Source organism: Cervus elaphus, chromosome 6, assembly GCF_910594005.1.
Source record: "Cervus elaphus chromosome 6, mCerEla1.1, whole genome shotgun sequence".
Classification (NCBI taxonomy): Eukaryota; Metazoa; Chordata; class Mammalia; order Artiodactyla; family Cervidae; genus Cervus; species Cervus elaphus.
In genome coordinates, this window is record NC_057820.1 from 1,231,950 (window position 1) to 1,254,614 (window position 22,665).

General features: G+C 62.4%; 1 protein-coding gene across 1 annotated transcript in view; it reads right to left on the bottom strand.

Moving 5' to 3' along the window:
• Positions 1-578: 578 nt before the first annotated feature.
• Positions 579-22,665, bottom strand: part of POLN (DNA polymerase nu) — a 137,344-nt gene continuing 115,257 nt past the window's right edge. Inside the window, exons 18-24 of the mRNA XM_043905980.1 lie at positions 22,392-22,474; positions 18,795-18,926; positions 16,352-16,462; positions 14,213-14,291; positions 5,176-5,243; positions 2,689-2,750; positions 579-841 (exon numbers count right to left, since the gene is read on the bottom strand). Coding sequence (XP_043761915.1) covers positions 662-841; positions 2,689-2,750; positions 5,176-5,243; positions 14,213-14,291; positions 16,352-16,462; positions 18,795-18,926; positions 22,392-22,474 — 715 coding nt within the window. The 3' untranslated portion in view covers positions 579-661. The remainder of the gene's footprint in view (positions 842-2,688; positions 2,751-5,175; positions 5,244-14,212; positions 14,292-16,351; positions 16,463-18,794; positions 18,927-22,391; positions 22,475-22,665) is intronic.

The following is a 22,665-nucleotide window of genomic DNA, read 5'->3' on the forward strand; positions in this document are numbered from 1 at the left end:
GAAGAGTGAGGCTGTGTCCCGCGGGCTCGAGTCGCTGTAAGGCTGGGGGCCGGGCTGGGGCGGGGGGCCTGCTCCCCTCCTGGAGGGGCTCCCTCAGCCCTGCTGGTCTGCCCTGCCCGGCAAGCACCGCGCCCCCCTTGGAGGTGGCTCGCGGAGCTGGGACCCAGACCAGGAGCCGGGGCGGGGCAGGCCTGCTGGGGCCTGTCCGGCGAGGCAAGCTCTCTGGCCGCAGTGTCCCTGTCGTCCAAGGGGGCAGCTCTGTCTCAGGCCGCGGGGAGACTCTGGGGTGCTCAGGCCAGACCCTCTCTCGGGCCCGGGGTGTCTGTGAGAAGCGGCTGCTGAGCGCCCAGGCACAGGCCCCTCGGGCCCTCAGGAGGGTGGTCGGGCCGTGCTCTCCGCCCAGCGCACCGCCACCTGCAGGCTGGCGCCGGGGGGCCTCCGGGAGCCAGGCTGCTGGCTGCTCCCGGCTCCTGCAAGGTGTGGAGCAGCTGCCCGGTGGGGGGGACCAAGAGTGGCAGAGGGCTGTGGGCACGGTTTCCTACCCACGGGAAGGATTCACACAGACAGGTGAGGACAGCTCCTTGAGAAGCGTTTACTGCAGGCGACCCCGACCACATAGAAAGCGCTGGTGGACGCTGGTTCTCTTCGCTGTTGCCTGGGGCTACAGGCCAAATGAAGGCGAAAAATGTGGGCGTGGGGGTCGGTGCTCTAGAGCTGGCGGGGGCCCAGCTGTTGCTTGGAGACTTGGCAGGACGGTGGTGGGGCCGGGGCCAGGGGCCCTCTGCAGAGGTGCCAGGTGTCCCCACGAGCGGCCTGCACTCAGGCTCACCTTCAGGGGCACCTGTGCGGGCAGCAGAGGTGAGTGCCCGGCCTTCCCGGCCTTCCCGGCCACCGCCACCTCCCGCGCCCCCTGGCAGGCAGGCCAGGGCCCATGGTGCACAGGCAGCCCCTTGCCCAGACACACGACCAGGCAGCCTGGCAGCTCTGCTAGGGACAGACACACTCACACACACGCACACACACACACATATACACACTCACACACATATACACACTGACACACACACATGCACTAACACACACACACATGCACACATTTGTACACACACATTCAGGCACACACACTCATACACATTCACACTCATACATACACACATACACACACATTCAGGCACACACACATATACTCTCATACATTCACACACTCATACATACACACATACACACACATACATGCACTCATGCACACACACATATACACACTCACACATATACACACATGCACACACTTATACACACACATTCAGACATACACATGCATACGTGTGCACACACATACTCTCATACACACATGCACACACATACACACACATTCAGGCACACACACATGCATACATGGCGCACACACACATACTCACACACACTCATACACATGCACTCATGCACACACACATGCACACACATTCAGACACACACATGCACACACATTCAGACACACACATGCATACATGCACACATACATATACACTCATACATTCACACACTCAGATACACACTCATACACATTCAGACACACACACACTCACACTCATACACACATTCACACAGATACACACACATGCAGACACATTCAGACACTTTCATGCACTCATGCACACACTCTCAGATATACGCACACACACATACATTCACACATTCAGACACACTCTCACACATACACTCATACACACATGCATACACACACACACATACACACTCAGATACACACACATGCACTCACACACACACATGCATGCACACACACTCATACACACATACTCAGATACACACACATGCACATACACATGTACACTCACACACATGCACACACACATTCAGACACACTCTCATGAACTTACACACTCACACACACTGGCAGGCTTACAGGCTCTGGCACACCCACCCCATCGCATCGACCTTGGCTGAGCCCCCTCACCTGCTGGGCCTCTGTGTGGCAGGGAGGCCTTGGGGGCTGGGCCAGGTGAGGGGTTCAGGGATGGGGGTGTCCCGGTGCCCTGTGGGCCCCCGGGGGATCGGCCGGCTCCAAGGGGTGCAGAGGGCCCTGGAGAGCTCTCCCTGGGACCTGATGCTGAGTGGGCCCTGACCACAGCTCAACAGCTCCATCCCCACTGGAGGGTGGGGGGGGACTTGCAGTGGCCACCACGGGGCTACTAGCGGGGTGAGGTCAGGCTTCCTGGGCTTCCAGGTACCTCGGGGTCCCCACGTCTCCACCCGCCAGGAGAACAAGCACAGACCACCCTGGATGACGGGTGGTCCCAGCCCTGGCTGGCCCCGGGGGCGCTCCTTCACCCACAGGGCGAGGTCGGGGTGAAGTGAACAGGGCATGGTGCTCAGAGCAGGCTGCTCCCAGGTGGGCTGAGGGGAGGCCGGCCCTCTCCTGCGTGTTTCCAGCGGCTCCGGGCCACCTGTGGCCCCTTCGGGGGGCTGTCTGCACGGCTTCAGGGCCTCCCGCCCCCTTGTTACCCCTCCACCTCCTATACCTCCTGGGGGAGCCTGGACCAGAGCTCTTCCCACGAGGACCCGGGGCCCCTCTGAGCACCGCCCGCCAGCGCTTTGGCTGGAATGGGCCGGGCGAGGGCCCAGGGAGGGCTGGCAGGGCTGAGCGTGGCCCGTGGCTCCGCCCCTCACCTGCAGCTGCAGCTCCAGCGCCGGCACGTGCTGCAGGGCCTCCATGGTTCCCCGGACGAGGTCTGGACAGAGCAAGACAGAGACCGCTCGAGCCCGCCGGCAGAGCCGTGCCAGGAGGATGCTCAGCCCCGCTCCCCAGTCCCCCCGAGTCCACAGGGTCCCCCTGAGTCCACAGGGTCCCCCCAAGTCCACAGGGTTCCCCCAAGTCCACACAGCCCACATGAGTCCACACGGTCCCCTTGAGTCCACAGAGTCCCCGAGTCCACAGGGTCCCCAAGTCCACAGGGTCCCCCTGAGTCCACAGGCTCCCCCAGTTCACATGGCCATGGTCCCCCGCCGCCCGAGCAGCCCCGCGGTTCTCCCTGACAGCTTCCAGCTCCCGCTGGCCGCGTCCACAGCTCGTGCTTGAGGCACCCTAACTGGCCCAGCCGCAGGCAGTGGGGAGCAGGGCCCTTGGCCCCCAGGGGTGCCGTAGCCCCCCCCACTTCTCTGCCACTGCCCCCTGACCCCCACCCACTGACCCCCACCCCCAGATGGCCAGGCCAGAGCAGCCCAGGTAGGATGGCCTGTGCCCCTGCCGAAACCCCTGTGAGGGTTCAGGTGCCAGCAAAGCCGCAAGGACGGCTGGAGGCCCTGGAGACTCGGGGCCCGGTCACCGGGGGGTGGGTGGGCCTGGGGATGGGAGCGGCCCGCGGCGGGGTCACCGGCTCAGGCTTCCTTAGCGTTTGCACCAAGCCCTCTGCCCCTTGGATGAGAGGACATTCCTCCTGCCCCGAGTCAGCTGACACTTGGGTACAAAGACTGCAGGCGGCGCGGAGAGTCGGGGCCGGCGGCTGCTGTCTGCCCCACCACTGCCTCGGGGCTCATGGTGGCCTCACGGGGGGCTGGGCCCGGGCGCCTGCAGGAGGACCAGCGGCTGCCCCTGTGCTGGCAGAGGACCCTGGCAGTGACAGGGGGGTGGGTCGGGCTGGGGGACCCCAGCCTGCTCTCAGGGCGCCGGCAGAGGCCCCGGCCTCCCTGGGGACCGCGGGGGGTCCAGGGCTTCCCAAGGGGAGTCAGGACCTTGGCCCCTCACCGGGTGCGCAGACGACGCGAGGCCCTCGTGTGTCCCCTCCTTTGTGAGATGGACCCGCCGAGGGACACCAAGTAAGCCCCGGGCGGAGCTGGCGCTCCCCGTGGTCACCCGTGCTCTGAGCCCGCTCTGTAGGGCCCCTGAGGGCAGGGACCCGAGCACCATGCAGCCTCAGCCGGCGTCTGCCCCCGGGCCCCACCGCGTGTGTCGTGACCACCCAGCATTTCAGAGATGTCACCTGTCTCGTGGTCCCTGGCTGGGCAGGGACCCCGGGGCGCCCTCAGCACAGTGCCAGGTGGTGGCTCCCGAGTGCGGGTGGGGGGCCCCTGTGTCTCAGGGAGCCTCATCTCGCTGCCTGCCTGCGGTGGCCAGCGGTTCCCCCACGACGAGGGGGACAGGACTGTTCCTAAAGGGCTCCCTTCCAGATGTGGGACTTTCTCCTTCCTTTTCAAGCAGCAAGTGAGCGCACAGCATTCCCTTCAAATGGTTTGTTTCAGACTTGTCATTTCCAAACCCACAGCCACCATGTAAGATGGGACCCTGTGCAGGTGGGTCCCTATAGGGTGGGCCCATGCAGGGTGGGTCACATGCAGGGTGGGTCCTAGGTAGAATGGGTCCCATGTAGGGTGGGTCCATGGAGGGTGGGTCCATGGAGGGTGGGTCCCATGTAGGTGGATCCCTGTAGGGTGGGTCCCATGCAGGGTGGATCCATGTAGGGTGGGTCCCATGCAGGGTGGATCCATGTAGGGTGGGTCCCATGCAGGGTGGGTCCTAGGTAGAATGGGTCCCACATAGGGTGGGTCCCATGTGGGGGGGGGGGTCCACGCAGGGTGGCCTCCCCACCATCAGGGGTGGTCCCTGGAGGTGAGGGCGCTGAGGCCCAGAGCACCCCCTTTACAGGCAGGTCTGCAGGCAGGTGGTGGCGCTGGGGGTGCATGGCCAGTTATCCCCCGAGAGCCGGTGGAGCTGGGGACCCAGCCCTGAGACGCCCTGCCCGGCATCCCTCCTCCACCAGCGGGCCGTCTGCTCCCGCTCTCACGGGAGGCGGAAGGGGCCCCACGGCTGCAGGACCGGTTGCCATGGCAGGAGGCCCGGGCCCCCCTGAGGACTGAGTTGGAGGCCAGGCTCTGGGCCAACAGCCGGGCGGGGCTGACCCTGCCACTGTCCTGCAGCCCGGCTCCCACAGAGGGGGTCCCAGTGCTGCCCCCATCTTCCGGGGCCCCCAGCAGGGCACTTGGCGTTCTCTGGGGGCTGCTGGCCAGGGTGCAGCCCTCTGGGCCTCTCAAGGGCCCCTAGACCAGCCTGGGCGTTCTGCCGGTGGCCCCTGCAGGGGGCAGGGAAGGGGCCTGTGAGCCCCCCAAGAGAAGCTTTAACTATTCCTGAAACAGGAGCAACCCCGGCCCCTGGGGGCTCACCCGCGAACTCAGGAACCTGTGAATCCTCCACTTCAAACAGCAGCTCATCGTGAATCTGGGCAAGCAACCTGCAAGACACACGGGAAGGAGACACCCTGGTGTGGGCCTCGGCCTGCGACCGGGGGAGGCCGCGGGGTGGGGGCCGGGTGGCCGGGGGCGTGCAGGGCGCCCCACGGCACTGGGCAATCCGCCTGGGGTTTGGCACCGGCAGCCTGGGAGGCTGTGGCTCAGGGGAGCGGGAGGACCAGGGTGGGCAAGTGGCTGGGGTCAGCGCAGCGTCACAAGACAGCCTCCAGGAGGAAGAGAACGGGGCTCAGGAGAGAGGCGCCTGCGGGCAGAGGGTCAGGACGAGGGCCTGGGGGCCCTCCTGCCCCCTCCCCCGGAGGAAGCTGAGGACACGGCGGGGCTGAGCCTTTGAGAAGAGCCTCTCTCCCCACCCAGGACTTCCCTGGTGGTCCAGCGGTTAGGAATCTGCCTCCAGCACAGGGGACGTGGGTTCCATCTCGCATCAGGGAACTGAGATCCCACGTGCCTCAGAGCAGCTGAGCCCGCGAGGCATGGGCACCGAGCCTGAGCACAGCAGGGACCCCGTGTGTCACGCCTGAGACTCACGCGGCCAGACGTGAACAAACAGAGAAACGTGCACCAGAGACAGGGGCCGAAGACTCCCGCTGCTGCTGTTCAGTCACTCAGTCGTGTCCGACTCTGACCTCATGGACTGCAGCACGCTGGGCCTCCCTGTCCATCACCAACTCCTGGATCTCACTCAAACTCATGTGCATCGAGTCGGTGATGCCATCAAACCATCTCATCCTCTGTCGTCCCCTTCTCCTCCTGACCTCAATCTCTCCCAGCATCAGGCTCTTTTCCAACAAGTTGGCTCTTTCCAATAGATGTTAGAGAACCCCCCTGAGACCGTCATGGGGGCAGGATGCCAACAGGGACTGACCTCTAGCTGAGGCCACTCTGCGGGCACACGACCCCAGCCCATAGCCTGGGCACCTCAGACTGCCTGCCAGGCCACTCCCTGCCCCCGAGACACCACCTCACCCCCTACCCCGCACCTTGGACTCGGGGTCCGGGGCTCAGCCGCAGGGGAAGGGTTCATGCTCACTCCGGCCCCTTCCGCTGGGCGGATCCTGGTTCCATGTCCTCTCTGAGCGCCCTCACGCACCCCCTGGAGGGGGTCTGTCCCCACCCACCTCAGGGTACACAGACGCTGCGGTGAGAGGAGGTGTGGGGGCCGCAGAGGTGCTGCTGAGGGGCCGGGGTTCCGGAAGGACTTGCACTCACATGCCCGTGGCTGGCGGGGGGCTCCTGTGTGCCTGGGGTGGGAGTGGAGGAGGGGGGCACCCCAGGCATCAGCCCCTGCAGCTCTGCGTGGCTGCCCAGGACCCAGCCAGCGAGGGCCAGGCATGCGGGTGACACCTGCTGGGGCCATGAGCCTGGGCCTGGAACCGGCCCCTGGCTGGTCAGACGGAGCGCTCAGGGAGGGGACGGCGGGGCAGTGCCCGTGGCCCTCGGCAGGGTGGGAGGCGTGCCCTCTGTGTGAGCCAGCCTCTGCCTCCAGCACGCTGCTTCCCAGGGCAGGGGCCGCGCGCTGTCCTTGTCCGGTCGCGGCCTGGACGCAGCAGGCACAGAGCTTGCGGGAAGGGGCAGCACATGGCAGCGAGGTGCGCCCCCCACCCCCGACTGGGGGCAGCAGGGTGGTGGGTCCTGGCTGAGGGCAGGGAGCTTCAAGACCGAAGGGCAGGACGTTGGAACTGAGAAGCACAGGCCACTCGGCCCACTTGCCCCTTCTCTGGGGCCAGGTGGAGTGGCGATGAGGCTGGGCCCCCACCACCAGAGCGAAGGCCCCACTAACTGCTAGGAAGGCTCTTTAAGGGCTAACTTGCCGGGATGGGGGTCAGGTACACTTTCAATCACCACTACTTCCTCGTTGTGTCTGCGAGGTGCTGTGATGGCCGGAGCAGCCGCCTCCACACTGGCACCAAGAGGGGAAAGGCCAGGGAGCCAGAGAGGCCTCAGCCTGCCGCCCTGAGCCTCTGAACCAGAGCCAGTGCTGGTGCTGGACTCCTCCCCGTGGGGACAGCCCACCTGGGGGACGGATTCATCCACAGGGCGTGTGGGGTCCACAGGGAGCAGGCTGGGGGCTGGCAGACCCCTGGTAGGGGCCTGAGGTTTCTGTGCAGCCTTGGGATCAAGGCTGTCGGCGCGGTCCTCCCAGATGCCAGCCTGGCCGATGTCAAGGCCTCTGCTGTACTCTTAGGCTCCCAGGGGGACTTAGTGTTCCGATGGGCAGAACTCAGAATAGGCACTTGCAACTTCTTCCAGATTTAGCAGCAAGAGTTCTCACACTTCCTGAAATCACACGGTGAACTTCTGAGCTGCTGGAGTGGCCGAGACCGAAGAGCAAGACCGTTAGTCACTCACACCTCGCTCTGCAGCTGACTGCGACGTCACCATGTTTCTAACTGTGAACTAGGGCGCGGGAGGTGCCCCAAGTGGGTGGTGAGCGCGGGTGTCAGACCTGTTGCTTCCCAGGAAGCCAGCTGATGTCCCGTCCACTCGTCCTGCGCTGACGGCAGGCCAGGCTGCACAGAACGCACTCCTGTGGAGATGCCCCATCAGAGCTGCACCCCGTCTCCCGTCTGTGCCCGGGGCGGCTCCCCTCCAGGCAGCCCAGCTCTGGGTGCTGAGAGTGCAGGAGGCCTGGGCTTCCGGACTTGAGGGACGCAGCCAGGCCCTCGTCCTCTGTCGCGCTGACGCTCAGTGCTCCCTCCCACTGAGGATGGACCAGCGCCCCAGGAGGAGGCAGCTCTAGGCCTCGCGCCCACAGGTGGCTGCTGGCGGACGGGTGCCCGGAGGGTGTGGACTGGGGGCCTGGGGGCACAGACGGTCACTGGGGGCCGCAGGGCCAGCTGCTGGGAGGCTTGTGTCCACCCCGGCAGGGCTGGTCGGCGCGTCCTGGGGCTGAAGCGCCCGTGGGGCTCGGCCCGAACGCCTGCATCGTGGGCGGCCCAGGTCCCCGTGCCCTCGCCACCTGGGGGTCCTGGTCACCTCTGTGCCCCAGGCACCTCCGCTGCCCCTCCTGCGGCTGGAAGCGCAGGGACCCAGGTGCGGCTCAGCCTGACAGGGCCCTGGGGTGGCTGCTGCCTTCAGGAGGGCAGCGGGCAGAGGGCAGAGGGCTGCCCATGTGGAGAGATGGCCCTGCAGTCCCGCAGCCCCGGGCAGAGAGGCAGGGAGGATCCTCCAGAGGCCGTCTTGCCGAGGGGCTGCGGGCCTCTGAGAGCCCAGGGCGAGGAGGCCCCGTGCTGGTCCAGGTCGGGTGAGCTGGACCGTGTTGTGATGCATTCTCAGCCTCCCTTCTCTGCACGTGCGAGATGGAATCCACAGTCCCCAGAGCTTCCTTCCAGGCCCGACGTGTCCTGAGACCTGGAGGGCCTGTCCCCCATCCGCAGAGAGGGTATGGGGGTCAGGAGCGCCCAGCCTCCCTTGCAGCCCATGGGCAGCGAGCGGGGGCTGCCCCGCGGCTCCAGCCAGGTGAGGCCGTGATGCGGTCCTGCCTCAGCTCCGGGCACCCGGCCTGCGCCTGCCCTCCGTCCCTGCGGTCACGTTCACGGGCACAGAGTGGACGGCCTGCTGCAGTTTCTAAAGCGGCAGGATGCGGTCAACGTGTTTTATTTCAAAACACGTTTCCTGCAGACAGCGGGCAGAGGTGACTGCTGTGTTTCTGGATTCCTCTAAACAGCCCCAGACCCTCGTCTGCCAGCTTCCCTCCCACGGCCCACAGAAACCTCCGGGACCTAGAGCCGCTCGAGGGCAGAGCAGGCCCCAGTTTCTGGCTGCTGCCAAGACAGAGAGCGGCCCAGGCCCCCAAACCCTCGGCCATGTCAGCCCCGGAACAACACAGGCGAGCCGGAGGCGCGAACTCAGGATCCGGTCAGGGAGCCGGCAGGAGAGACCCTGGGAGACGAGCCTGTGCCCACTGGGCTCCCTCCACCCCGCTGCCGCAGAGGCAGACGGCAGCCCAGAGCCCGGGCAGGAGCCGCAGGCACTGGCTCTCAGGCGTCCCACGCCGCGTCCTTCCTCCAGGCCTGGGTGACAGCGTTCCTCCCTGGGCTATGAGGTGACCCACGGGCCAGGGTGCAGCGCTGGATGGGGGTCCACAGGGCTGGGACGCACCACCACGTTCCTGGGCCAGGCCTCTACCCGGGACGTGCTTCTCTATGAAGCTGCTGAAATCACCCAGAGAATGTAGGCTCCTTTGCTGCCCTGCATGTAGGATTGTTGGTACCATCTTTCTAAATTCCAAAAACAGACTTTTGGACTCAGTGGGAGAAGGCGAGGGTGGGATGATTTGAGAGGATAGCATTGAAACATGTATGTTCATTTCAGCTCAGTTCAGTCACTCAGTTGTGTCCAACTTTTTGTGACTCCATGGACCGCAGCAGGCCAGGCCTCCCTGTCCAACTCCTGGAGTTTACTCAAATTCATGTGCATCGAGTCGGTGATTGCCATCCAACCATCTCATCCTCTGTTGTCACCTTCTCCTCCTGCCTTCAACCATTCCCAGCATCAGGGTCTTTTCCAATGAGTCAGCTCTTCGCATCAGGTGGCCAAAGTACTGGAGTTTCAGCTTCAGCATCAGTCCTTCCAATGAATATTCAGGACTGATTTCCTTTAGGATGGACTGCTTGGATCTCCTTGCAGGCCAAGGGACTCTCAAGGGTCTTCTCCAACACCACAGTTCAAAAGCATCAATTCTTTGGTGCTCAGCTTTCTTTATAGGCCAACTCTGACATCCATACATGACTACTGGAAGAGCCATAGCTTTGACTAGATGGACCTTTGTTGGCAAAGTAATGTCTCTGTTTTTTTAATATGCTGTCTAGGTTGGTCATAACATTTCTTCCAAGGAGCAAGCATCTTTTAATTTCATGGCTGCAGTCACCATCTGCAGTGATTTTGGAGCCCCAAAAAATAAAGTCTCTCACTGTTTCTCCGTTTATTTTCCATGAAGTGATGGGATCAGATGCTATGCTCTTAGTTTTCTGAATGTTGAATTTTAAGCCAACTTTTTCACTCTTCTCTTTCACTTTCATCAAGAGGCTCTTTAGTTCTTCTCTTTCTGCCATAAGGGTGTCATCTGCATGTCTGAGGTTATTGATATTTCTCCCGGCAATCTTGATTCCAGCTTGTGCTTCTTCCAGCCCAGCGTTTCTCATGATGTACTCTGCATATAAGTTAAATAAGCAGGGTGACAAGATCCAGCCTTGACGTACTCCTTTTCCTATCTGGAACCAGTCTGTTGTTCCATGTCCAGTTCGAACTGTTGCTTCCTGACCTGCATACAGATTTCTCAAGAGACAGGTCAGGTGGTGTGGTATTCCCATCTCTTTAAGAATTTTCCAGAGTTTGTTGTGGTCCACATAGTCAAAGGCTTCGGCATAGTCAATAAAGCAGAAATAGATGTTTTTCTGGAGCTCTCTTGCTTTTTCGATGATCCATTGGATGCTGGCAATTTGATCTCTGGTTCCTCTGCCTTTTCTAAAACCAGCTTGAACATCTGGAAGTTCACGATTCACATACTGTTGAAGCCTGGCTTGGAGAATTTTGAGCATTCTTTGGTATTGCCTTTCTTTGGGATTGAAAGGAAAACTGACCTTTTCCAGTCCTGTGGCCACTGCTGAGTTTTCCAAATTTGCTGGCATATTGAGTGCAGCACTTTCACAGCATCATCCTTTAGGATTTGAAATAGCTCACCGGGAATTCCATTACCTCCACTAGCTTTGTTCATAGTGATGCTTCCTAAGGCCCACTTGACTTCACATTCCAGGATGTCTGGCTCTAGGTGAGTGATCACACCATCATGATTATCTTTTTTATACAGCTTTTTATACAGGTCGTGAAGATCTTTTTCATACAGTTCTTTTGTGTATTCTTGCCACCTCTTCTTAATATCTTCTGCTTCTGTTAGGTCCATACCATTTCTGTCCTTTATTGCGCCCATCTTTGCAAGAAATGTTCCCTTGGTATCTCTAATGTTCTTGAAGAGATCTCTAATCTTTCCCATTCTACTGTTTTCCTCTGTTTGTTTGCATTGATCGCTGAGGAAGGCTTTCTTATATCTCCTTGCTATTCTTTTGAACTCTGCATTAAGATAGATACATCTTTCCCTTTCTCCTTTGCTTTTCATTTTTCTTCTATTCACAGCTATTTGTAAGGCCTCCTCAGACAACCATTTTGCCTTTTGCATTTCTTTTTCTTGGAGATGGTGTTAATCTCTGCCTCCTGTACAATGTCACAAACCTCCGTCCATACTTCTTCAGGCACTCTGTCTATCAAATCTAATCCCTTGAATCTATTTCTCACTTCCACTGTATAATCGTAAGGGATTTGATTTAGGTCATACCTGAATGGTCTGGTGGTTTTCTCTACTTTCAATTTAAGTCTGAATTTGGCACTAAGGTACATAGGGCTTCCCTGACAGCTCAGTTGGTAAAGAATCTGCCTGCAGTGCAGGAGACCCCGGTTCAATTCCTGGGTCAGGAAAATCCCCTGGAGAAGGGAAAGGCTACGCACTCCAGTATTCTGGCCTGGAGAATTCCAGGACTCTATAGTCCATGGGGTCGCAAAGAGTCGGACACGACTGAGTGAGTTTCCCTTTCACGTTACCATATGTGAAACAGCTGACCAGGGCAAGTCCAGTGCATGAAGCAGGGCACCCAAAGCCAGTGCTCGGGAGCAACCCAGGGGGAGGTGGCGGGGGCTCCGCATGGGGGGACACAGGTACACCTGTGGCCGATTCATGTCACTGTATGGCAGAAAGTATCACAGTATTGTAAAGTAATTGTTCTTCAATGAAAGTAAATAATTAAACAAAGAATGCAGGCCCCACGGTGACCATGAGCAGGAGGAAACGTCTGATGACGTAAAGGAGAAAGCTTCCTGAGGGAAGGTGGACGGCCTCAGGTGCGGGAAGCGTCCTTCACCGTGAGGATGTAATAGCACCAGAAGCCCGAGAACACGGCAAGCTCTGTGGGGAGGGCGGCCCCGGGCGCAGGTCCCCGTCCCAGGGGGTCGCCCTGTCCCGGCGGGTCCCTGTCCCAGCAGGTCCCGTGTCCCAGAGGGTCCCCTGTCCCAGAGGGTCCCGTGTCCCAGAGGGTCCCCGTCCCAGCGGGTCCCATGTCCCAGAGGGTCCCCTGTGTCCCAGAGGGTCCCCCTGTCCCAGAAGGTCCCGTGTCCCAGAGGGTCCCCTGTGTCCCAGAGGGTCCCCCTGTCCCAGAAGGTCCTGTGTCCCAGGGGGTCCCCCTGTCCCAGCGGGTCCCGTGTCCCAGAGGGTCCCGTGTCCCAGAGGGTCCCCCGTGTCCCAGGGGGTCCCCCCTGTCCCAGCGGGTCCCATGTCCCAGAGGGTCCCATGTCCCAGAGGGTCCCCTGTATCCCAGAGGGTCCCCTGTATCCCAGCGGGTCCCATGTCCCAGAGGGTCCCGTGTCCCAGCGGGTCCCCTGTCCCAGAGGGTCCCCTGTGTCCCAGAGGGTCCCCTGTGTCCCAGAGGGTCCCCTGTCCCAGAGGGTCCCTTGTGTCCCAGAGGGTCCCCCGTGTCCCAGGGGGTCCCCCCTGTCCCAGCGGGTCCCATGTCCCAGAGGGTCCCATGTCCCAGAGGGTCCCCTGTCCCAGAGGGTCCCCTGTATCCCAGAGGGTCCCCTGTATCCCAGCGGGTCCCATGTCCCAGAGGGTCCCGTGTCCCAGCGGGTCCCCTGTCCCAGAGGGTCCCCTGTGTCCCAGAGGGTCCCTTGTGTCCCAGAGGGTCCCCTGTCCCAGAGGGTCCCTTGTGTCCCAGAGGGTCCCCCGTGTCCCAGGGGGTCCCCCCTGTCCCAGCGGGTCCCATGTCCCAGAGGGTCCCATGTCCCAGAGGGTCCCCTGTCCCAGAGGGTCCCTTGTATCCCAGAGGGTCCCCTGTATCCCAGCGGGTCCCATGTCCCAGCGGGTCCCCTGTCCCAGAGGGTCCCCTGTGTCCCAGCGGGTCCCCTGTCCCAGAGGGTCCCCTGTCCCAGAGGGTCCCTTGTATCCCAGAGGGTCCCCTGTATCCCAGCGGGTCCCCTGTCCCAGAGGGTCCCCTGTGTCCCAGCGGGTCCCCTGTCCCAGAGGGTCCCCTGTCCCAGAGGGTCCCTTGTGTCCCAGAGGGTCCCATGTCCCAGTGGGTCCCCTGTCCCAGAGGGTCCCCTGTGTCCCAGAGGGTCCCGTGTCCCAGAGGGTCCCCTGTCCCAGAGGGTCCCTTGTGTCCCAGAGGGTCCCCCGTGTCCCAGGGGGTCCCCCCTGTCCCAGCGGGTCCCATGTCCCAGAGGGTCCCGTGTCCCAGAGGGTCCCCTGTCCCAGAGGGTCCCTTGTATCCCAGAGGGTCCCCTGTATCCCAGCGGGTCCCATGTCCCAGAGGGTCCCGTGTCCCAGAGGGTCCCCTGTATCCCAGCGGGTCCCATGTCCCAGAGGGTCCCGTGTCCCAGCGAGTCCCCTGTCCCAGAGGGTCCCGTGTCCCAGAGGGTCCCCTGCCCCTGGGGGTCCCGTGTCCCAGCAGCGGCAGGAGAGGAGTCCAGCTGTCCTCACCGCTGGGGATGCGCTGCAGGCATGTGGGGGTGAGCACGCACCCCCAGGGTGGGCCCATGACACACAGCATTTCAGAAGGTTTTCCCACCTAACCCGCGCGTGCTTCGCCCCGGGTGTGGGTAGGCTGGCCCCGGGGAGGGGCTCCTCAGCAGGGCAGGCCCCCCCGGCCACACGCAGAGCCGGAGGCCCCTAGGGTGAGGCGGGCAAATGCACGTGGAGGCCAAGGAGAGAGGGGGAGACCAGGGGGCTGCCAGGAGGGGACCCTGGGATCCAGGGGGAGAATTCACCCCCACCTGCGCCCAGGCCGGGACCTCAGGGGCCAGCAGAGCCTGGGTGGGCAGAGCTGGAACCGGGGTGGGCGGCAGGCCCACGCCCCACCAAGGAGGGCAGGCCCCGGGGCCGGGCCGGGGGTCTGGAGGCTCGCTCACTGACCTGGCCGTCAGGGTAGGCGACGTGGCCACAGCCGTGAAGACGCGGGTCATGGCCATCTTGCAGAGGTCAGCAGCCGAGCCTGTGGGACCAGAGGGCCCCGGTTCAGGCGCTGTGTGAGGCCCCGCCCGCAGCCTGCTGCCCGGGGGCCTGAGCCGTCCACACCGCGGGGCGCGTGGGCCGCACCCGTGGGTCAGAACTGTGGGTCTCCCTCTCGACCCTCAGCTCCTGCAGGTGTGGGGCCCCTCTGCTCCTGCGGACCCGGCCCCTGGCTGGGTCACCTGGAGGCTCCAGTAGGGAAGGCTCCGTCTCGGGCGACCTTGGGTGACGGCCGGGTTCACTTCCTTGGAGCCAGAAGACGGAGGTTCCTGCTTCCTGGGGGCCATGGGCCTCTCCCCAGAGTCTGCTTGACTCCTCCACGGTCAGAGCCTCGGACACTGGCCCCTAAACCTTCTCTCAAGGGCCCACCTGGTCAGGCCAGGTCCACCTGGGATGTCCCCTTCTGATGAGCTGAGGTCAGCTGACTGAGGACCCTACACCTGCAGACCCCCTTTTGCCACATAACACGGCTCCCCAGGAGCCCTGGGAGCAGGGTCTCAGCACGCTCACGCGCTCTGACCACACCGTGTCCACTGCACCGGCCGGCAGGACGACGGGTCCGGGACTGAGGCCATGGGTCACTCCCTGCTCCCACAGCCCGCCCGCCACGTGGCCCTTGGCACTCGGCAAGCCTCAGGCTCCCAGTGTGTGGAGTGGGGCTGCCGCCCCAGCCCCAGGACGTGGGCGAGGCCAGTCACATGGTCAGCGGGCACCCTGCGAGGTGTGGGCCGGCACGGGGGAAGCTGCTTGTTCCGGTGCCCAGCTCACGGTGGGTGTCTCAACAACTGGCTCTGCTCCTGGGACGAGACTGAAGCTCAGGTCTCCACTCCTGGTCTTAAGCCCTTCAGAGTTCTGAGGTTCACTGAGGAACAAGTCTGCCGTCCGTGGGCCGCCTCCCCCGACCTCAGGGCAGCAGCTGCACCCAGAGCACCCGCTGGTCTCTGCAGCCAGCCTGCCGGCCTCACGGGATCTTGGGGCCTGGGGACCCTCTGCCCTGGCTGGATGTTGGGAGGCTTGCTGCCTTAGGAGGAGTGGGCAGGGCTGCGAGGTGAGGAGACAGGAGAGGAAGCAGGGGGCCAGGGCGGAGGTGGGGCCCCAGGCAGGGGGTGCACCAGCTGAGCGCAGCCCAGCCTGCAGGTGGGCCACGAGTTCTGAGCCGGCCCCTCAGGAGGGGGCTCGGCTAGGAGGTGGCCCCGTGGCCAAGTCTTCCCATCAGCCCCCCAAGTGGAGACGTCTGTGTGCGGATCCCCCTCCAAACCAGCCTGAGGGCCAACCCCCACGTCTCGGGGACAGACCAAGGCCGTGGTCCCACCATGTCTCCACCCGAGACAGCCTCCTGAGAAGCAGGCCCTCTGAGGCTTGGGGCTGTCGGTGTTCCCAGCTCTTGTCGGGGTGGGACCTGGGGAGGCGCGACCCTGAGCCCAGACCAGTCCCGCCTGCAGCGTCCTCTCCAATGGCCAAGCGAGGCGCGAGGCTGAGCCTGGGGCAGCGCCGCTCTGGCCTCTCCGTGGGGCTCGCCCTCCGTCCCCGGCGGCCCACGCCTCCTGCTCCGGGTCTGGGTGCCTCCTACTGCAGACGCCCCTCCAGGGCTCCGTCCTGCCTCCGGCCCTGCCTCTGGGCCTGCCGGCCTTGGCTCTCCACCCCTGACCCCTGGGGTCACAAGTGGGGACACAGCTGGGCTCCCAGGCTCCCCAGGGCCTCCCGAGGAGGGCGCCGGGCATGTGGACTGTGGTCACACCCCTGCCTTCTCTCCACCTGGATGCCCAGGGGCTCCCGGACCTGGAGGCCCGTGCACGTGGGCCCTCCGCCTGCCTCCTGCACGGACCTCTGGAAGGTGCGCTGGGCCCCGCGGCCTCACACCTGCCAGGGCTGCAGGGAGAGTCGGGGCCGAGGGTCGTGGGACGGGCCTCCGACTGACTCTAGCACTGGCGGACGACCTCCGCGACCCTGCCCGCCGCCTGCAGAGCTGGCCCCACGGGGGGCAGCTCCAACAGTCACCCGTCCCGCGGGGCTGAAAACCCAGGAGGAGAGGGGCTCCGGCACCTTGCACCACGAAGTTCACCGCCTGCCGCTCCGCCTGCGCCCGAAGCTGCGGGTCATGAGCTCGGATCCTGGGCAGCGGCCTCCTGCGGCCCATGAGGGACTCCACGTAGCCTGCAGTCCAGGACGGAAGAGGGAGGAGGGCAGCAGTGAGCAGGAGCGGTGCCCGGGGCCCTGCCCTCTGGCGGTGGCTGCTCCAGTGGAGGTCCCGCCCCCACCCCACCCTGCCGCAGGCGGAGCTCCGCCCAGAGGCCTTAGGCCTCATCCAGCGCAGGACACGCTGTTCTGTGTGGACACGGATTCTGTGTTGGGAAGCGGGACGGCGGCAGGGGCCTGGGCTTTGCACCCGCTCTGACTTCTGTGCCGCGCTCACATCTGACATGGGGCAGAAGGACGGTTCTTACAATAAGAGGTGAAAAGCCACGTGCGGGACTTGGGTGCAGGAGTAATTCTGGGCGGGCGGCAGCTGGAACTGGGGAGGAGACATCGTTCCTTAGTCCGCTCAGTGAGGGGCTGGGGGTCTGCGGCAGAGACCACATCCCTCACTCCAGGGCCAGGCTCTGTGGGCCCCACGCTTCCGTCCCTGGGATCCTCTTCAGGAAAAAGAACCGAGAGGTGCTGCATTGGTTATGCTCCTGACCGGTGAGGACGCTGGTTTTACTAGGTGTTGGTAAGAACGAAATCCCCAGCTTGATCTAACATGTGTCCGGGGCCTGGAAGAACTGCTCGTAGGTGTGGTTGTTACAAAAACGACTGTGTCCTGAGCACCTGTGACGAAGAGCATAGTTAAGGCCGCGTGAGCCGTGCCTGCCGCCTCTGCCTCTGTGGGTTTCCAGGGATTTCTGACTGCGTGCTGGGCACCGTGCTTCCTACGTCTGCGCCGTCTGGATGGACTTGCTCACTTGTGGGCTGCGTCCCAGGATCGGGGCTCCAGGGAAGCAATGAGCTCCTGTTGTCAGCACGGCGCCTGGCGCTGGGTAGGCCTCCCACAAATGCTTGCAGCGTAACTGAGGGTCACTGAGTGTGTGCTCACATGTGCAACAGTGGGTCAGAGGGCATGCGTGCTTTGCACTGGGACACGGGAGGCCCTGGGCCCTTCGAGAAAGGTACCAGGCAGGCCTGCGGGGCCACCCATGGAGGGGACGCTGGCCCCACCGGGCAGCCGGGGGTCCCAGCCGGCTGCCCCCTTGGCGCTCCTCCTCTTCCCCTGTAAGGCGGGCAACGGGGCCGCCCAAGCGTCTGAGTCGCAGCGAGGACTAGGTCAGTATCACGGGAGCCGGTCGACATGAGGGCCTGCGTTTGACTGTCTCCACCGGCGGCGGCTCCATGGACTGACTCATCAACACTGCTCTGTCACCGTTCTAACATTTCGTAATCGGTAGCCTTTCGTCTCATCCAGGTGTGGGGCTCACCCCCGGCCCAGGGAGCCCAAGGCCGGTGGGGCGCTTGCTGTTGGGTGGAGACGGTTTGCTGGCTTTCTGGAGACCCCAGGCTGCCGCAGGCCCCGCTCGGGCTGGGCTCTCGAGAGAGGGTCAGCCGTGAGCCCCTGGGGCAGGGGTGGGTCTGGGGCCTGCTCTGGGACGTGCGCTGAGCCCCGCTCCAAGTCTGTTCCAGGAGCTGCTGCGGCGCTGACCTCCTTCCCTCTTTGGTCTGCCCTGCTGCTCTTTGCCACGTGTCTCGGGTTGAAGACTGTCTTTTATGTCCAGAGATTTGTCTTCCTTTTTGAAACACTTAAAAAAAAAATCCCTTCATCTCTAAATGGTGGCCACGTCTCACAGTTTTACAATGGGATACTTTAGTGTCATTTATTTCTAAAATGTCTGTCATTCGCTTGGGACTTCTTTTTAAAGTCCTACATCGGAGACTTCCCCGGTGGCCCAGTGGTTAAGACTCTGTGCTTCCACTGCAGGGGCACGGGTTTGATCCCTGGTCAGGGAACTAAGATCCCTCGCGCCGTGAGGTGCAGCCAAATAAATAATTAAGCAACAAAATAAACTCCGAGATTATTCAGGAGCGCGGTGAGTCTTTCAAGTAGGCTGATGGATGGATGGCCTCACACGCAGATATGAAACTATCTTCCTCTTCCACCATGGTCACAGAACATGTTCTATTTGATATCCTCTGAAATCTGTGGCCAGACTGTGGGCAAATTCTGTAGATAAACCACCGTTCTCCACTTTCAGGGGCAGGACTTGCTCTCCGTGAGCCCCCCACTTGGCATTTCCCGCTCCTCACTCACGCCGGGGTGAGCCCTCGAGGAGAGCCTGGCTCTGGACCCTCTTCGCGTGGAGTCTGTGGTCCCACCTCCCCGGCGGGGAGGAGCTCACCCGGCTCCAGCGCCCCCCGCGCCCCCCCCTGCAGAGGAGGGCCTGGGAGACCCCCTGGCTACTGCACAGGGGCCCTGGGAGGAGGGGGCTGCCCATGGCCTCGCTTGCAGCTGGCTCACCTGTCTGCTGACACCGGGCAATGGCTGCTTGCGTGAAGTCCTTTATTTTCTTGTACTTCTGCAGAAAGCTCTCCAAAAACCGGGCAGCTTCCTGAACAGGAACTCCGAGGCAAGCAGCAAGCCGCTCCTTCCCTGTGTGAGCAGAAACTCAGTCAGTGGCCAGCCTACCTCTGACCCAGTGGGGCCCGGGGGGTGCCAGGCAGTCACCGGCATGCGTGGAAGCGAACCCACAGAGGCTCTGGAGAGACTTGGGGCGTCAAGGTCCGGTGGGCACCTCTGCCTCTTCTGACCAGTCAGGATGGTGCTGGCTTTTGGCTCCAGGATCTAAGTGCTTGGCACTGGCCAGTCTGGACCGGGCCCTGGTAAACGCTCATTTATTAGAATGCTGACCGAGGGCCTGGCAGGTGCTTCAGGGGATGCAGACCTGATTGCAGCCTGTCCAGAGGGAGGCCTGCCCCAGAACTGGGGAAGGCTGGGGAGTGTGGGTGCATAAAGAAGAAGGGAAAGTCCCCGGGCCAGGTCATGAGGGAATGGTGGTGGGGAGCTCTCTTCCAGGGGATTTTTTTTTTTTAAACAAATACATCTGGTCCAGGTTAATCTTTAGTTCTTTCAGGACACAGGTGTTCTGATGAAGCTTCTAATAGCAAGGTCTCTGGTCAGGATAGCACCCTGAATTCCAGGACAACCCCCCAAGTTCCAGGCCAGGACCCCAAATTCTAGGATGACACCCCGAATTGCAGTCAACTCTGGGTCCCAGGAAACCACTATCAGTGCAGATTTTCATTATTTTATTGTGGAAAAATGCATATAACATAAAGTATGTCATACTGTAAATTAACTGTGAATGTCCTAGAATTTCATTTAAATGGTGTAATCAATTATATACTATAAGTTCTCCTTTGTGCCTGGATTTCTTTTTTCATTTGGCATAATATTTGCGGTTCATTCACACTGACAGATGGATCAGTAGTTTGTTGGACCTTTAGTAACTGAAGTATCATTGGCGTACAGTGTTAGTTTCTGGTGTGCAGTGAAGTGACTCAGGTATACACATCTCTTCTTCTGCGTGTGGATCAAGCTATCCTCTGTCTTCGTATTTCTGTAACTTTCGACCGTCCTGGCTCTTGTAGATGGCATGTTATAGATGCTCTAGATTTGCCTATGTTTCTCTCAGCAGCACAGAATCAGTTAATTTGGCTAAAGTCAAAGTTCAGACTTGGTCCCCCTGCAGTGGGCCCGGTCCTGCTGGCTGAAGCAGGGCTGTCTGAAGCTGGCCCATTCGTGCCCGGGCGGGGAGGGGGTAGCCAGAGGTGTGGGCCGAGTGCACGGTCAGGATGTGGCGTTCTCCTCCGGGGCTCCGCTTTCTGAGATTTCTCCTGCCACTCTCCAGACTCGCTGGTTGCCCAGCCTCTGTCCCCTGGGTCTTCACGCTAGTGAGGCTCTCGTTCCTGCTGGAGTCTTAGCCACGCCCGGCACTGACGAGGCCGCTTCAGTGGAGAGTGAGAAGGCTCCCCGTGTCCCTCCCTCCTTCCAAGTGTTGGCCCCCTGCAGTTCTGCCCGCTTTCGGGCACCTCCAGGGCCTTCGGGTGGCTGCTATGGTGCTATACAGCCGGTGTCTGCGGAGAGCGTGGTGCAGAGGCCACAGTCTCCTTCCCTGTGTCCGAGGCTGGGCAGGGCTCCTCTTCTGTCTGTGGGGCTGCTGGCGTCCCTAGGTCCCTGCTCCCGGGAGGGGCCAGTGCTATGGAAGTCTGAGAGAAGCAGAGACGGGCTGAGCCGGAGACCAAAATTCCGCTCAGTTGTCCAGCCCTGGCACTTGCTCCCCACACCCCTGCTGGGGGTCTGTCCCGCTCTAGGATCACGGTGCCCCTGCCCCCAAGTGTGACGCTGTTTGGCTCCGTGAGGGCTTCTGTCCTGTGCTTCCTGCCCCTTCTTCAGGCACAATTTCCCTCCACACTTCGATTGAGCTGATCAGTTCCTGTTGTTTCAGTTGTGAAAATGCAGGCCCGTCTCCCTGGGGGCAGCAGGGGGCGAGGATGCCCTGGGCAGGAGCTCGAGGGGCCTGCACCTCCCAGGCCCCACGTGGACACCTCTGGCTTCTCCCGCAGACAGTGAATTGCCTCCTGTGTGCACGCGTGTGCGTGTGTCTGCATGTGTCTAGGTGTGTGTGTGTGAGAGGAAGCCAGGTTTAGGAGCAACTTCCACTCCGTCTTCCCCAGCACTCTCTGCTCCACGCAGAACTGGAACTGTTCTCCTCCTGCTTCAGCCCCAGGGCCTCGTGAGAGCCTGGCGCGCGTCCTGGGATGCTGGCCCATGGCCGGCCGGCTCCTGGGCAGCCCTTAAAGCACAGCCCGGCCCGGCCTGGGTCAGTGGGCCCCGCGGGCACCAGCAGCTGCGCTGGACAAGTCTGGGGGCTCAGTGCGCCCCCGTGGACCGGCTCGTGTGGCTCGTCTGACAAACGCCAGCCCCACAGAGCAGCAGCCCTGGAGCCTGGGGTGGAGCTGGCACGCAGCAGCCCCCAGAGACCGGGTGTGGAGGCGAGCTTCAGAGGCGGCACCAGCTGGAGGAGAATCAAATTAGAACCAGCTCTATGGGTGGTGGGAGTTCAGAGCAGGACGGGAAGCCCAGGGGCCGCTTCCAGGCAGAGGTGCCTGCAGGCCGGGGCTGGGGTCGGGGGCAGGCAGGGAGTCCAGGAGGCAGAGGGGAGCAGTGAGCCCAGCCCTGCCCTCCTGGCCAAGGCCCCAGGCATCAGACACTTCCGTTTCTAGGGGACAGCCCGTCGCTGAGCCCTGGTGAGAGGGGCGGGGGGACCCCTTGGGGACGGGGAGGGGGAGGGGGACGTCGTCTCACTCGTCCCTGTCCTGCCCTCTCTCTGTGGCCTCTTGCCGTCATCGTCACAATGATCACGACCCCAAACCCCGGCCTTGGCCCCATGCCCTCCATGCCCAAAGTGGCCACTTCTGGACCCACCATGCTTGGGTGAAAACGCAGCATCAGAGCCTGAGTGCCCAGGATGCCCCGCCTCCCGTGAGGCAGACACAGCCCGCAGGTGGGCACACAGAAGCCGGCCGTCAGCCTGGATGTCAACCTGGATGGCGGCATTGGGGACCACAGACGCGGAGGCCTGGAGTGGGAACCCCGTCACTGGGCGGGATGAGAGGAGCCGAATCGCCCTCTTCACCCTCACGGCTACCGACTCCCTGAGTGTTTACAGCGCGGAGCTCTGCTCCTCCGCGGCAGATCACACAGCGGCCTCTCCAGAAGGAGCCGGACTGAGTCTAGGGGCACCCCCAGTGCGCACACAGCTCCTCACTGGGAGGGCCAGAGTAGAGTCCCCTGGAAGCCAGGCTGTGACGGGGAGCAGGCCTCGGGAAGGCCTCGCTTCTGCACGCCCGCCCGCCTGCTCCCACTGCAAAGGCTGTGGAGACGGAGGGATAAGGGGGTGAGCGGTCTGCCTGCACCCGGTGCCCACCAAGTCATCAACACACGAGTGAACTGGGGCCCGGGGACCCGCAGGCCAGGTCTCAGCCACGTTTCAATGTAGGCACCCCCACCGTCTGGCCTCCTGGCGATGCAGGCTTCCCGCCCAGCCGCACCTACCTGCTCCGTAGACCACCGAGTACACGACCTTCTTGGTCTGCTCCCTGTCCGCGTGCGTCACGCGCTCTGGGGAGATGTCCTTCCTGCGTTGGGAAGACAGCATGCGGTCAGGCAGGCTGGCGCCTTGTCCGCAGAGGTCCTCGGGGGTCCAACCACACGGCCTCCCCCCACCCCAAGGACCTTCCCAGGGGAGACGGGTCAGCGTCTGCAGCATCTGTGTCAGCCGGGGCCTCCCGACAGATGCAAGCCAGCCAGGTTCTGGGGCGCCCACACC